At 42.9% G+C, this 15,828-nt stretch overlaps 1 protein-coding gene across 1 annotated transcript in view; it reads left to right on the top strand.

Annotated features, from left to right (window-relative positions):
* GRIK3 (glutamate ionotropic receptor kainate type subunit 3) overlaps positions 1-15,828 on the top strand; it is a 900,786-nt gene that overhangs the window by 759,975 nt on the left and 124,983 nt on the right. Inside the window, exon 11 of the mRNA XM_069756890.1 lies at positions 9,972-10,195. Coding sequence (XP_069612991.1) covers positions 9,972-10,195 — 224 coding nt within the window. The remainder of the gene's footprint in view (positions 1-9,971; positions 10,196-15,828) is intronic.

Below are 15,828 nucleotides of genomic sequence, written 5' to 3'. Positions count from 1 at the left end.
AAGACAGACTTCTAATGTCCATCGCTACACCTGTGTACTGAACCACCCAAATGTCTAGGGGAAAAAAAAGACAAAACACAATGCCAAGAAAAAAAAATGGTCTCAGAACTTCTTTTTTCCCTCTATTGAGAATCATTAGTACTTTTGGCTTCCTGTACTGTTATGAAAGGCAATTCAGTATCACAATGGACATGGAGGTCAGAGCACATACAGTGATCTGACAATAACCCAAAATAATAGAACGAGCTCTGAGACGTGGGAACTCTGCAGACCGCAATCCCTGATCCTCTCCAAACACAACTAGAGGCAGCCGTGGATTGCGCCTAACGCTCCCTATGCAACTCGGCACAGCCTGAGAAACTAACTAGCCTGAAGATATAAAAATAAGCCTACCTTGCCTCAGAGAAATACCCCAAAGGAAAAGGCAGCCCCCCACATATAATGACTGTGAGTAAGATGAAAAGACAAACGTAGGGATGAAAAAGATTCAGCAAAGTGAGGCCCGATATTCTAGACAGAACGAGGATAGGAAAGATAACTTTGCGGTCTACACAAAACCCTAAAGAAAACCACGCAAAGGGGGCAAAAAGACCCTCCGTACCGAACTAACGGCACGGAGGTACACCCTTTGCGTCCCAGAGCTTCCAGCAAAACAAATAGACAAGCTGGACAGAAAAAATAGCAAACAAATAGCAAAGAAGCACTTAGCTATGCAGAGCAGCAGGCCACAGGAATGATCCAGAGAAAAAACAAGTCCAACACTGGAACATTGACAGGAAGCATGAATCAAAGCATTAGGTGGGGTTAAGTACAGAAGCACCTAACGACCTCACCAGATCACCTGAGGGAGGAAACTCAGAAGCAGCAGTACCAGTTTCCTCCACAAACGGAAGCTCCCAGAGAGAATCAGCCGAAGTACCACTTGTGACCACAGGAGGGAGGTCTGCCACAGAATTCACAACAATTAAGGTCTGGAGACTGGCTAGGCCACTCCATGATCTAAATGTGCTTTTTCTGAGCCACTCCTTTGTTGCCTTGGCTGTAAGCTTTGGGTCATTGTCTTAATAGAATACCCAGCCACGACTCATTTTTAATGTCCTGGTGGATGGAAGGAGGTTGTCACTCAGGATTTTACGGTACATGGCACAATCCATTCTCTCATTGATGTGGTGAAGTAGTCCTGTGCCCTTAGCAGAGATACACTCTGAAAACATAATGTTTCCACCTCCATGCTTGACAGTGGGGACGGTGTTCTTTGGGTCATAGGCAGAATTTCTCGTACTCCAAACACGGCGAGTTGAGTTAATGCCGAAGACCTCAATTTTTGTCTCATCTGACCTCAACACCTTCTCCCACCCACTCACTCACAGAATCATCCAGGTGTTCATTGGCAAACCTCAGACGGGCCTGCACATGTGCCTTCTTGAGCAGGGGGACCTTGCTGGCACTGCAGGATTTAAACTTTTACGGCGTAATGTGTTAGCAATGGTTTTCTTGGTGACTGTGTTCCCAGCTGCCTTGAGAACATTAATAAGTTCTCCCCGTGTAGTTTAACTGGTCTGTAGGAGCCAGAACTCGTAATGGTTAGTAGGAGATCAAATACTTATTTCTCACTGCAAAATGCTAATAAATATATAATAATTTATACAATATAATATTTTGAATTTTGTTTTTGATATTCTATCTCTCAATATTAAAATTAACCTACTCTTAAAATTGTAGACTGTTCATGTCTTTCTCAATGAGCAAAATCAGCAAGGGATTAAATAGTTCTTTTCTTCACTGTGTTATTTTAGGGGCACTATTATATGCAGGGGCAATGTATATCTATCAGTTTTTTAGTTTTTTGGGGGAGTATCTACTTGAATTACAATAGTCATACTGAAGTACAATATTTAGGGCACTATAACACACAGCAGGAGCAGTGTTAGGGGCAGCTAGGAAGCTGCAGGTAACAAGATTGCATTTGCAGCAAGATGAAATGTTGGGAATAATGAAAATATGAATGGTGCTGGAAATTTGACAACTCATGTCTTTCTGTGTTGCAAACTCTGCAGATGAGTCATGGCTAGAATAAGTCATCATGCTGTTTTGGTCCAGATGGAAAAACAGGTGAAGCGAGCAAGTCAAATCAGAAAGAATTTCGCCTATGAGTCACTATATATAACTGTCCTTTATTCAGTTAGTAGTACCTTTACATAGCTAGTCCTTCCTCTTTTACTGATAAATAAGCATTTCAACTTATATGAAAATGAGGCTGAAGTACTATTTGTAAATCTGAAGGCTCTGTCAATCCAACTCTATTCCTTGACCAGAATCTCCTTTTCTTGCTTTTCTTTGAAAGCATTAGATGTGCATATAGTTTGGGGTGTAAACTTCTGCTGACAGATTCCCTTTAAAGGAATTGTCCACCTCCCATGCCGTCGCCATTCCAGTGGTTTCGGCACTCCCTTTCCCAGGGCTCACGTGACATAACAACTTCAACGCCCAATCAGGTCAGGTCTCATTCTCCTCACCTTAAGACTATAAGTAGTTAACAGGAAGTGAGCAGGCAGCCACAGCTCTCATTTCCTGTAGATTTCTTATATGTCCAAAGCTTAGAGCAGTGCACCCCGGACTGATTTGGTATACAGAGCTCATGTGACGTAATAACCCTACGTGCGCCTCATGAGAATGAGTGCCAACACTGCTGGAACAGTGCCAGCAAGGGATATTAGTATAAATGTTTTAATTTTAATGGGGCCAAGCACTTAGATTGTGAAGGGGTTGTCCTAGTAGTGGACAACCCCTCTAAAGGATTAGTACTCTTGAAAAATAATATCTTTACCTATTTCAATATAAATTTTAGAATAAATAGGTAGATAGCTGCTGTATTTTGATGTTTTTAGTAAACATATTGAAATAAAACTTAAGATTGTTACAAATCTGACTTGGCCTGACAAAAAATGACACCTCACTCCAAGACGGGTTGTGATTCTTTGGACATTTTTCATGTTAGGTTCACATACTGTATAAAATCAAGATGATTTTATTACATCCCTGACCCCATGAGGATTGGCAACCTAGTTTTAAAGTACCGATGTGATTAAGTGATTTTCCAACAGGAAATGGCATATTCCCATGAACTTGTACCTATTGCCTCAATTTTAGTGACACTGCCTATAGATCACCATGAGTAGCTTGTAATCACAATTACCAATCATAACCTTGGTATGTATTGTACTGACAGATATTGATATTGTTTTATCATTTTTTTAATAGCACAAGGAAATCTGGAAATTGCATGCTTCCATAGATTAATGAAGATGACACTTTTTGTGCAGGCACATAGGACATAGTTGGCCACAGAAGTATTGATGATCAATTTACATTTTTAAAAGTATTTGGTATACCACACATTGTATGCCTGATAAGATCCTTTAGGTTAAACTTACTCAAATTATTATTTCAAAATCTTGATTGGATAAAGATCTAAAATCTATATGCAAGTCTGCAAAAAAATCACTACACTTAAAGGGGTTACTCAGAACTTAGCTTATTTTTTGGTATGGGGCTAAAAACATACAGGCAGGTAGCTGCTATCTACATGCCTGCTCTGCCAGGCACCAATCTCTGCCAGCTCAGAATGGTCATGGACAGCTCCTGCCAGAGATTCTGCCGCTTCTGGTGACAAAGTAACTTCTTCTGTTTTGTTCTGCTCTGTTGATGGAATGACTCTCCAGATATCATGCTGATTGATAGCCTGCTTACTTGTGGGGAGCCATCTGTTAACCAGCATGACGTTGGTAGTGGTGCCCCAATAGCAGGTAAGACCAGAATTGAAAAAGCTACTCTATTGGCAAAAGGGCAAAGGAAGCAGCAGAATTGCCGGCAGGAGCAGTCTTTCAGGCTATGTGCACACGTAGGAAATGTGGTGCAGAATTTTCTGCACTAAATCTGCATCTCCTGGCAGAATCCGCAGGTGCGTTTTTTATGCGTTTTTATGCGGTTTTAGTGCAGAATTCATGTGGATTTTCTGCAGTTTTTGTGCAGTTTTTACCACTTCTGATTTCTATTAATGGAGGGGTGCAGAAATGCTGCAGAAACGCACAAAAGAAGTAACATGCACTTCTTTGAAATCTGCAGCGTTTCTGCGTGGATTTTTCTACACCATGTGCACAGCTTTTTTTTCACATTGATTTACATTGTACTGTAAATCAGTGCAGTTCTGCAGCGTTTCTGCAGCAGAAAAATCTGCTGCAGTTCTGCACTAAATCTACACTAAATCTGCATTGTGTGCACACAGCCTTACTGCTCTGCACCAGCAGAGATTGACGCAGGGCAGAAAAGGCAGATAGTTAGCAGCCAGTTAGTTCTTAGTCCTATAGCAAAAAATAAGCAAATTCCCCCCAAACCCCTGCTTAATTAAAGCTGCTTAATAGTCACTTTCTCATTAACAGATTATTGTTTGTATTTTGCAACATTTCCCTTAATGTTGTAGTTGAAATGATAGTTATAACTGGTGAGTTTGTGTTTGCTTGAGCCACAAATATACCAAAGCTATCAGCAGCTTGAGCCACCAATGTACCAAAACTATTGGTAACTCGAGTCATTAATGTAAAATTGCAATAATTTAACTGTACATCTGTAAGGGGAAACATAAATATCACTGAAGAGCCCTTGCAGATGGTCACATTAGTGGAGAGAGACTGCCATCTGCTTGCCAGGTGTAATGAGACAGAATTTATCTGCACTGGAACATTTGCAGGGGGAAAAACTTGGGGGGCTGGACCTGATCAGGTGATCAGTAACCAAGAGTTCCTGAATATAAAAGACTTGCATGCCAAACGGCAGGTAGATTTGGCACCAGGAAGAAGATCAAAGCAGATGCAGCCCAGAGGCAGTGCCAAGGCCATCGAGACAGGCATCTGCAGGAAGTCCATACTGCTGAGGTGCTGGTCACCATCTGACAGGGTCCAGACTCAATCCGAGAAAACTCAGCTTTCCAGCTTCGCCAGTCAAGGTCAGGTTCTGCGCTCTATGCCGCTCAAGGCCCGGAGGCCAGACGTCAGTCATTAGGGGCCGAGGCCCAGTCCTTTTCGTCCTAGGCCTAAGAGATTGTCATCGGTGGTCAAGCCCCAAGCACTCACAAGGAGGCAACAACTAGAGACACACACCTGTGGTTTCAGAGGAAAAGCACATGAGAGTAGGGCCGTCACTTCTAGCTCTCGCAAATGATACCGAGAAGGGTTGGTAATAGGACAACAGGTTGGGAGGGGGCCGGTTGGTGCAAGGGAGGCTCAACATGCTTTAATAGACTACGTCAGAAAGACTTTGCGGCCAAGCGGGAAAACCCGGAGACCCCCGCTAGGACCATACCTACAAGAAGTTCTTGCATGGTAAACCCCATGAATCAGCATACCACCTCTGTAGAAGGGACATTAGTATTATATAGAGAAGAACTTGCATTGCTATTTCAATCTTATTGTTATTTTGTTCATGTTTGATGCTCTTTGTTATTATCACTAATCGTTTAGAATTACTGTAAATTACTATTACATGTCAACTGAATTACACTGTTTGCTGACTGTCTATGCATTGTGTCCTCTGTGAGTTGTTGCTGTGAATTCCGCTCTTGGGCTCCCTCCGGTGGTTGTAAGTGGCACTTTTGTGAGTTCTGCTCTTGGGCTCCCTCTTGTGGTTTCTAGTGGTATGGATGCTCCTTGGAGTTAGCTGTCATCAGCTGCCTCCACTTATCGTCTCTTCTGCTCGGCTATTTAGGCCTGGCTCTTTCTTCAGCCAGTGCCACTTGTAAATGGTTCCTGGTTGCATTCACATCTCTTTGGAGTTCCCTGTTATCCTGACCAGTTCAGAAAAGCTAAGTTTTTGCTTGCTCTTTTCTGTCCACAGATTGTGGACTTATCCATTCTGTGCTTTCTATGTTTGTCCAGCTTATTGGTGTGAATTAATTCTGTCTTGCTGGAAGCTCTGGGAGGCAGATTTGCCCTCCACACCTTTAGTCAGATGTGGAGATTTTTTGTAAACTCTGCGTGGATTTTTGTAGTGTTTTATACTGACCGCACAGTATTCCATCCTGTCCTTTCTATTTAGCTAGACTGGCCTCCTGTGCTCATCCTGGTTTCATTCTGTGTATGTCTTTTCCCTCTCCACTCACAGTCATTATTTGTGGGGGGCTAATCTATCCTTTGGGGATTTTCTCTGAGGCAATATAGCTTTCCTGCTTCTTTCTTTAGGGGTAGTTAGCTCTTAGGCTGTGACGAGATGCCTAGGGAGAGTTAGGAGCATTCCACGGCTACTTCTAGTGTTGTGTTGAGCTTAGGGACTGCGGTCAGTACAGTTACCACTTCCTTCAGAGCTCGTTCCATGTTGCTCCTAGACCACCGTATCATAACAGTTGTATCCTGACACATGCTTTACACATCCCTCCTGGAGCATTGGATTCTCAAAGCCTTTGGACCTGTAGAGTAGTACTTATGTTGCAGCATAGACAGAGGGTGTTGGTTTATCAGGGCAATCCAATTGGAGCATCGGAGACTGATGTGGCAAATAAGAACAGATAGTGTAGAGGGAATTCACGCAACTGATTTAGCAGTGAGGCTAAAAACTCAGCATCAAAATGGACCAGTGGAAAACAGGGTCCCTAGTCCTGAAATTGTCAATTAGTCTAAGGCAGAACTGTCTAGTTGTACAGGAAACTTCTAATCAATATAGTAAAATTGACGTTTTCACTGCATTCAAAGCAGAAGAAGCCAGAAGTGTAGGAAACTTTCCAGTGAAATAATATATATTGGATTTTCAATAATATTAAAGCAATGCTTAATAGCAGCAAGGATACTAACTACGTGTGTATTTAAGTGGCAAGCCACTAACTAAGCCAGTCCTGGGAGCATGACTAATAATACCAATGTAGGGTGGAACAGTAAACTGAAACTGGTGCAGCATAAGGAATATGGAGTCTTGCAAAAGCCAGGACAGGCATTATTGGAGAGTTCATGAATCCATGTGTTACAAGTACCCTGTTATACAGATGTGGACTTTAGGACTTTCTACTGATGTGATCGAAATAGATGTCTTTATTTAATTGTTGAAAGAAGGCTGCAGGATCATAACACACAATTGCGTATCCCATATACAGTAGGTGTTGGGTTGAGTGAATCTCCCGAAATTCAATTTGGGCATATTTGAATAGTTTAGGGTTCATTTCAATTTATATTGAATAATTTTGATGTAAACTAAATCCAATGGAAAATGGGTTAAAAAATATTTTATACTCACTTCTCATCAGCCCTTCCCATACCTGTCCTGTCACCAATGGCACTCTAATCAGCTCTTCTAACTTCTGCTTCCTACCTTCTATCTTCTCTCAGAGCAGCCAGATATTCTACTCCTTAGGCCCCACAATATCCCATGACATTATAAGTATGATCATGTTGGGTGTGATGCACTTCATCAACTTGGGACCTCCATAGTTATATAGCTACATAGTTATATAGATTAAAACCAGACATTGGTCCCTCAAGTAGAACCTTTTTACACAAGTTACACATTCTCTATTATTGTATTTATAACCCACAATTCCTTTTGTTTTGAGAAAAGCATCCAGCCCTTTCTTTACATGCTGGTATATTATTTGCTATTACTACCTCTTGTGGTAAGGCATTCCACAGCCTGACTGCTCTAACTGTCTATTTTGCTTGATTCGACAGCAGTAAATCAAAAAAACTTTTACTATCCCGCAAATTCAATTTTTGGGCAAAATTCTAGTCACATTTGTTTTGAAACTAATCAATTAGCTCCTTTCTAATAATTACCATTTTTTGTCCCACTGTTGCTCACTATGTGCTTTTCCTTGATGCAGCAAGAGTAGGCTTGGCTTCAATGAGCAACTATATAGGTAGGAAATGACAGATCCCTTTCATACATTGCTGCCATTTGTGCCAGGTCGTCTTACTTTCCATTGACTGCTGAAATTCATGTCTTAAACCTACTGTGCAATTCATACAGTGCCCTTTTCTGCTAGGCCCTTCTCATGCATCGCAAGATTGCGCAATATACATTGCATACACTGTTAAGATATTTGTCGAGATGTTGTGTGATTTTACTCTTTATAGGTATATTTTTGAGTAAAATGTAAATTGCTCTTTTATTCTATAAACTACGGACAACATGTCTTCAAATTTCCAAGCAATACATTTTGTATTTATTTTCAGAAAATGAGAAATGGTCAAAATAACAGAAAAAATTAATTGCTTGCAGACCTCAAATAATGCTAAGAAAACAAGTTCATAATCATTTAAAACCAACAATACTAATATTTTAACTGAGGAAGAGTTCAGAAATCAATATTTTGTGGAATAACCATGATTTTTAAATCACAGCTTTCATGTGTCTTGGCATGCTTTCCATCAGTCTTACACAGTACTTTTGGGTGACTTTTTGTGTACAAAAATGTAAGCAGTTTTTAGTTTGATGGCTTGTGACTATCCATCTTCCTCTTGATTACATTCCAGAGGTTTTCAATGCGGTTCAGGTCTGGAAATTGGGCTGGCCGTGACAGGGATTTGATGTGGTGTTCCTTCATCCACACATTGATTGACCTAGCTGTGTGGCATGGCACATTGTCCTGCTGGAAAAAACAGTCCTCAGAGTTGGGGAACATTGCCAAAGCAGAAGGAATCAACTGTTTTTCCAGGATAACCTTGTATGCGTCTTGATTCATACGTCCTTCACAAAGATTAACCTGCCCAATTCCAGACTTGCTGAAGCATCCCCAGATCATCGCCGATCCTACACCAAATTTCACAGTGGGTGCAAGAAACTGTGCCTTGTATGCCACTCCAGGTCTCCGTCTAACCATTAGATGACCAGGTGTTGGGCAAAGCTGAAAATTAGACTCATCAGATAAGATTACCTTACTCCAGTCCTCTATAGTCCAATCCTTATAGTGTTTGGCAAACTTTAGCCTGGTTCTCCTTTGCTTCTCATTGATGAAAGGCTTTTTTCTAGCTTTACATGACTTGAGCCCTGCCTCTAGGAGCCTATTACAAACCGTTCTTGCTGTGCACTTCACCCCAGCTGCCATTTGCCATTCCTTTTGTAGTTCACTTGATGTCATCCTGCGGTTGCTGAGTGACATTCAAAAAAGATGACGGTCATCCTGGTCAGTGGAGAGTAATTTTCACCTTCTGCAGGTCTGTAGCTTTGTTGTCTCCAATGTCTGCTGCTTGACCTTGTTGTAATGGACTGTCGTCTTAAAAATCTGAAGTATGGAGGCAACATGATGCACACTGTTTCACTCTGCTAGTAAAGCCAGAATTGAGTCCTTCTTTTCCTCACTCAATACTTTTATTTTCAACTCCATTGGCATGGTTAAAAGTTATTTTTCATTCCTATTACTTTTGGGGTATTACTAGCACTTGTTTTGCCATCCAGCTTGACCAATTACAAGAGGATTGCGAACACCACAGCAGTGATTTTTATACTTTCCTTCATTAAATAAGATTTGGTTCAGGTGATCACCTAATAAGAAGCACATAAAGTAGAATGAGGTGTACTCTGGTTGGAATTCAACTGACACTGGAATGGAATGGCTGTCAGACATGTAGACAAGCTGATTTTTATAAAACTGTGCTTTTGTCTCTTAATTTTTGCAGGAGCTGTATGTATTTGAGATATGTGTAATATTTTTACGTTAATACAGTTAGCTATGATTGTTTTCTCTGCTATGTTACTGTTATTGCAACTTTAATGGTATTACGTCATCAAAAGTTAAAGGAGACAGGTTAAATTAATTGTATGCCATTTCCAAGCAGTTACCGTTTCAGAGTGTTATTATGTTGCTGGAAACTGTATAATATATAGGCATTGAAGTGTGTACACATTACATGTCCTGTCTGATTGCCACTTATCAAAAATTACAAATTTTTGAGTTGCTATGTTTCCTAACCTTTAGTACTTTTATACTCTTTCAGAAAGCTGACCTGGCAGTGGCTCCACTTACCATAACCCACATTCGAGAGAAAGTGATTGATTTTTCTAAACCATTTATGACTCTGGGGATAAGCATACTATATCGGAAAGCTAATGGGACCAATCCTAGTGTCTTCTCTTTTTTGAATCCTCTGTCTCCTGACATCTGGATGTACATCCTACTTGCTTATCTTGGTGTGAGCTGTGTCCTTTTTGTCATAGCAAGGTAAGTGTCATTAAAAATTATCATGGTACCATGGTAACAGAGTATATTTATATAACTTTATTCCAAACCACATAAAATATTGAATTAAGGATCTAATAAATGTTCTGACACTTTAAAAAGAAAATGAAAGAATATACATGTTTCAGTAGCAAAACAATGTTATACATGTATATTCCCTGTTGGTATAGATCAATTAGTAGCACATGATGAATACTCAATATATACAAATCAAAGCAGCAAGGAGAAAATTCTTGTGCAATCATGACCATTACTGTTGTCTCTGGCTGAGAGCAATGTCTACAAAGAATAATGTGGATTTGTGTAGATTCTTCTCACACTCTTTAACCATAATAGTTTACTTGTAGAGATAAGCAACTCTTTTCATTCCGTGAAGAGCAAAGAGGGACCCTTGGTCAGACATGCAGACAGCAGGCATTCATAGAAGTGAAGTGAAGCTACTGCAAGCAGAGAGCTCAGATCATCCTGGAATCATGACAATTTTCTTATTTTCTTTTGCAAGCCAGAAAAATTCCCCTAATTTATCTTTATAGCGAGGGTCTTAAAGCATGGATATACGATAGTCATCCCTTTGCTTGATGCTAACAATTTGTCAGTCCACAAGGAATTGAACATCCAGTTTGACCTGCTCGCCAGCATAACCTAGGTCCCTGTTGGTTCACTTTCTCTTCCCCTAAGTGATTGCTGAACATCGTAACCAGTGTCAACATTTTATAATGTAGCCTTGTCAGCCTCATTTCTTTGTGACTGGGATAACTCAATGGTTCCATACACATCGACCTGCTGCTGATCTGCTTCCTCTGCAGGTGCCATCCCCAACAAGCCCAGGATGGCGATGAACATGTTAAAAGTGCTGTTCTTCTTCCTTCACTTGTTGAATTCTTGTTAATGTTTTTTTCAATATGAATGTGAAGAGGATGAAATCGTTGAGACCAAATTTGCCCTTATTATCAAATTTAGTAACCTGTTCCATAGGCCCCTGTTAGCATCATCTGTCTCTCATCAGCTGCCAATGGTGGAATTCAAAGTAACCCATGCAACAGTTATAATCAGTTTCAACTAGGGTTGAGCAACCTTGACTTTTTTAGGGTCGAGCCGGGTTTCGCGAAACCCGACTATCTCAAAAGTCGAGTCGAGTGAAATCGGCCGATTATGGCGAAAAGTCGAGGATCGACCGAAACACGAAACCTAATGCAAAGCCAATGGGGATTTTCTCTCTCTCTCTCTCTCTCTCTCTCTCTCTCCTCCGTCCGTCCCTGAACTGAAAAGCTGGTGTTACACAGTGCAAATCGCTACAGCGCACAAGCGACAACATGGCGATAGGCGTCCACGCCCCTAAGACCTATGTCATCACTCTGCCCACGCCCCTTCATTGGCTGAAAAAAATGGCGCCAAGCGCGTCATACGAAACGCGACTTTGGCGCGAAAGTCGCGTACCGCATGGCCGACCCCACACAGGGATCGGGTCGGGTTTCATGAAACCCGACTTTGCTAAAAGTCGGCGACTTTTGAAAATGAACGATCCGTTTCGCTCAACCCTAGTTTCAACCTTATGCTGCTTGTATAGATGCTCCAATATAAACAACATTGAATTTCTTCGTGTTCCAACTTTGTAAATATTGCACAGGCAAACATTTTGGTTTCTGCTAAAGCTGAAAGTCATGCGTTGCTGCGTAAGATAGAAATACCCAGACATTCTTCTTGGCCTAGGCACAAATTTAGGACAAGCAAATTCAGTCTCTGGCATTGTTGCTTATTACATTGAAAAGTTGTATTTTACCAGGAGCAATTCAATGTGACATTTGCTGTTTGATGCAGAAGAGAAACTCGGCCAGTGCATGGCTTTAGTTGCACATGCAAATACACTCATGAGCAAAAGATTAACAATTATTGATGGGCAAGCGTACCCATCAGTGCTCAAGGCTCGATCGAGCATCCTGCTGCTCACGAAGCTGGGTACTCGATCGAGTGCCTGGTACTCTGGCACAATGCTCAATTCCCAGCCCTACATGATTGGCACCTGATTTTCAGCCACTAAACATGTGAGGATTGCCTGCCAATCACAGTAATGCTGTAGCCTTCTTGCCTACTGGCAAGAAGTTTGGCCACCTGCATAGGTGGCACCATCATCATGGGTGACTTCAACATCCCCATTGATACCCTTCAGTCAACAGCCTCCAAACTTCTGTCCCTTACCTCATCCTTTGGACTTACTCAGTGGTCCTCCGCAGCCACCCACACGGATGGGCATACACTAGACCTGGTATTCACCCGTCTCTGCTCTCTATCTAACTTCACCACCTCCCCTCTCCCTCTATCTGACCACCATCTGCTCACCTTCTCATCCCTGTCCTCCTCACCAATCATCCATATCCAGCAACATGCGCACCCACGCAGAAACCTTGCACACCTAGACACCCACACACTCTCTGACTCCATCCTACCACTGGCATCCATATCCTCACTCCACGACACAGACAGTGCTGCTGCTTTCTACAATGCCACTCTCGCATCAGCTATTGACACGGTTGCCCCTCTCATCCATGGCAGAGCGCGACGTATCAATAGACAACCTTGGCATAATAACACCACCAAAAAGCTAAGGCAAGTGTCCAGGGTTGCGGAGCGGCGTTGGAAGAGAACACACTCGCAAGACGACTTCACTGTATTCAAACAAGCAACACTCTCTTTTAAATCTGCACTCACCTCTGCTAAACAGGCCTACTTCACAACCCTCGTATCTTCCCTATCCCACAACCCCAAACAGTTATTCAAAACATTTAACTCCCTCCTCTGCCCCCCACTGCCCCCTCCAACCTCCCTCATCTCTGCTGAGGACTTTGCCACACACTTTAGAAATAAGATCGACCAGACAAGGCAAGACTTTATTGTTCAACCACCACAACCCCTTTGTATACCAGACCAATGCCCAAACCCCATAACCTCCCTATCCAACATCACTGAAGGGGGACTTAATTGTCTCCTCTCCAAATCCCACCTCACCACCTGTGCGCTCGACCCCATCCCATCCCACCTCCTCCCCAACCTCATCACCACACTTATCCCATCCCTAACCCACCTCTTCAACCTATCACTAACTTCTGGCACCTTCCCCTCTGCGTTCAAACATGCCACAATCACGCCTATCCTTAAAAACCCAACCCTCGATCCAACTGCTATGTCCAGCTATCGCCCAATATCGCTGCTCCCATTTGCTTCCAAACTCCTGGAGCAGCACGTCCATGCTGAACTCTCCTCCCACCTCTCATCTAACTTGTTGTACGACAATCTACAATCTGGTTTCCGCCCGCATCACTCAACTGAGACTGCCCTGACCAAAATCACTAACGACCTACTTACCGCCAAAACTACTGGACAATACTCTGTACTCCTCCTTCTAGACCTGTCCTCTGCTTTCGACACAGTTGACCACTGCCTCCTACTGCAGATGCTCTCCTCCTTTGGCATCAAAGACCTCGCCCTATCCTGGATCGCCTCGTACCTTTCCAACCGCACATTCAGCGTCTCCCACTCCCATACTACCTCCTCATCCCACCCTCTCTCTGTTTGAGTCCCCCAAGGCTCTGTTCTAGGACCCCTAATCTTCTCAATCTATACACTTGGCTTGGGACAACTCATAAAGTCCCATGGATTCCAGTACCACCTCTATGCTGATGACACTCAGATCTACCTCTCTGGCATAGACGTCACCGCTCTGCTGTCCAGAATCCCAGAGTGCCTATCAGCCATATCCTCCTTCTTCTCCTCTCGCTTCCTCAAACTCAATGTGGACAAATCTGAACTCATCATCTTTCCTCCATCCCACAAATCTTCCTTACTTGACCTATCTATCGCAGTCAATGACATCATGCTTTCCCCTGTACCCGAAGTCCGCTGCCTCGGAGTAACCTTCGACTCTGCCCTGTCCTTCAAACCACACATCCAAGCTCTTTCCACCTCCTGTCGCCTCCAGCTCAAAAATATCTCCAGGATCCGTCCTTTCCTCAACCCCCAATCTACTAAAATGCTTGTGCACGCCCTCATCATTTCCCGCCTTGACTACTGCAACATCCTTTTCTGTGGCCTCCCTGCTAACACATTCACCCAGGCATACAGACATTGGCCTTCGGTAAGTGTTCACATTTGGACAGGGAGGTCAGGGACCCATCAGTTTTAATGAGACTACCTTGACGATGGTTGATGGGCTCACACTATTTGATCAAATTCTGTGCAAAGCGTCTCTCAAATATTTTCCTAATGTTCAAAAGCCATTTTGCTATTCATATTTCATGTATTTCATATTAGACATGCTTTGGCACAATAGAGTGCAACCTTTTTTGTATGATATATACCAGGGGTCCCCAACCTTTCTTACCTTGAGAGCCACATTCCGCTATGAAATTTGGTCGAGAGCCACAATGCAGATAATCATAGAAAAACCTAGAGAAGGCACAAATAATAACATGCAGATTTTCACTTTCACTCTATCCTTATGTATTTTACATTATTGTTATGCAAATTGCTTAGTCAAAGAGGACTTGAACTCTAGTGCCACCTATTGGAAGTAGCAATCTTAAAAGTCAATAAGCTTTAACAGTCCCATAAGATGCTTCATATATTATTGGCCCCATATACTGCTCCATATGGAATTGGCCCCATATACTGTTCCATATGAAATTGGCCCCATATACTGCTCCATATGGAATTGGCTGCATATACTGCTCCATATGGAATTGGCCCCATAAGATACTCCATATAGAATTGGCCCCATAAGATGCTCCATATAGAATTGGCGCCATAAGATGCTTCCTATTAAATTGACCCCATAAGATGCTCCCTATATTACTGGCCCCATAAGATGCTCCCTATATTACTGGCCCCATAAGATGTTCCATATTAAATTGGCCCCATAAGATGCTCCATATTAAATTAGCCCCATAAGATGCTCCCTATATTACTGGCTCCATAAGATGCTCCCTATATTATTGGCCCCATATAATGCTTCATATATAGGCCCCTTCTGATGGTCCCCATATATTGCTCCAAATATTAAAAAAATGAAATACTCACCTCCCGTTGCTTGACGCTGCTCTGCTCTGGACTCCTCAGCGTCGGCTTCTTCCTGCTCTCTGTGCTGCGACTGCTCAGGCAGAGGGTGCGCACTGGTGACATCATCACGCTCTCTGACCTGAACGTCACAGACAAAGGATGGAAGACGCTGCAGCGCTGGAACCGGGAGAGGTAAGTATCGCAAGTGTCAGGACCCGGAGCAGGTTGGGGGTTCCATTCACGGGGGCCAGCACCATAGCACGCCAGTGTCCCTGATGGCAACTGGCCCCCTGCCTGCTCCGACCCCGGGCCCTTGCCCGGGTGCTGACGCCTGCCCTGGGCGGGTATTACAGGTAGCGAGGGGCGGCTCCCTGGGGACTTTTTTCTGTGACCGTCGGCGAGCCACATGTCAGGAGCAGGCGAGCCACATGTGACTCGCGAGCTACGGTAGGGGACCCCTGATATATATGGTGATTATCACCTGCATTATACTCCTGATCCAAATGACTGTCAAAGGACAATGAGAGAGAAACAGGACTTGGCAAGTGATAAGTCAAAGAAAGGAG

Source organism: Ranitomeya imitator, chromosome 3, assembly GCF_032444005.1.
Source record: "Ranitomeya imitator isolate aRanImi1 chromosome 3, aRanImi1.pri, whole genome shotgun sequence".
Taxonomy (NCBI): domain Eukaryota; kingdom Metazoa; phylum Chordata; class Amphibia; order Anura; family Dendrobatidae; genus Ranitomeya; species Ranitomeya imitator.
Note: the sequence above shows the minus strand (reverse complement) of the source record. Positions and strands in the feature narration are given on the sequence as shown.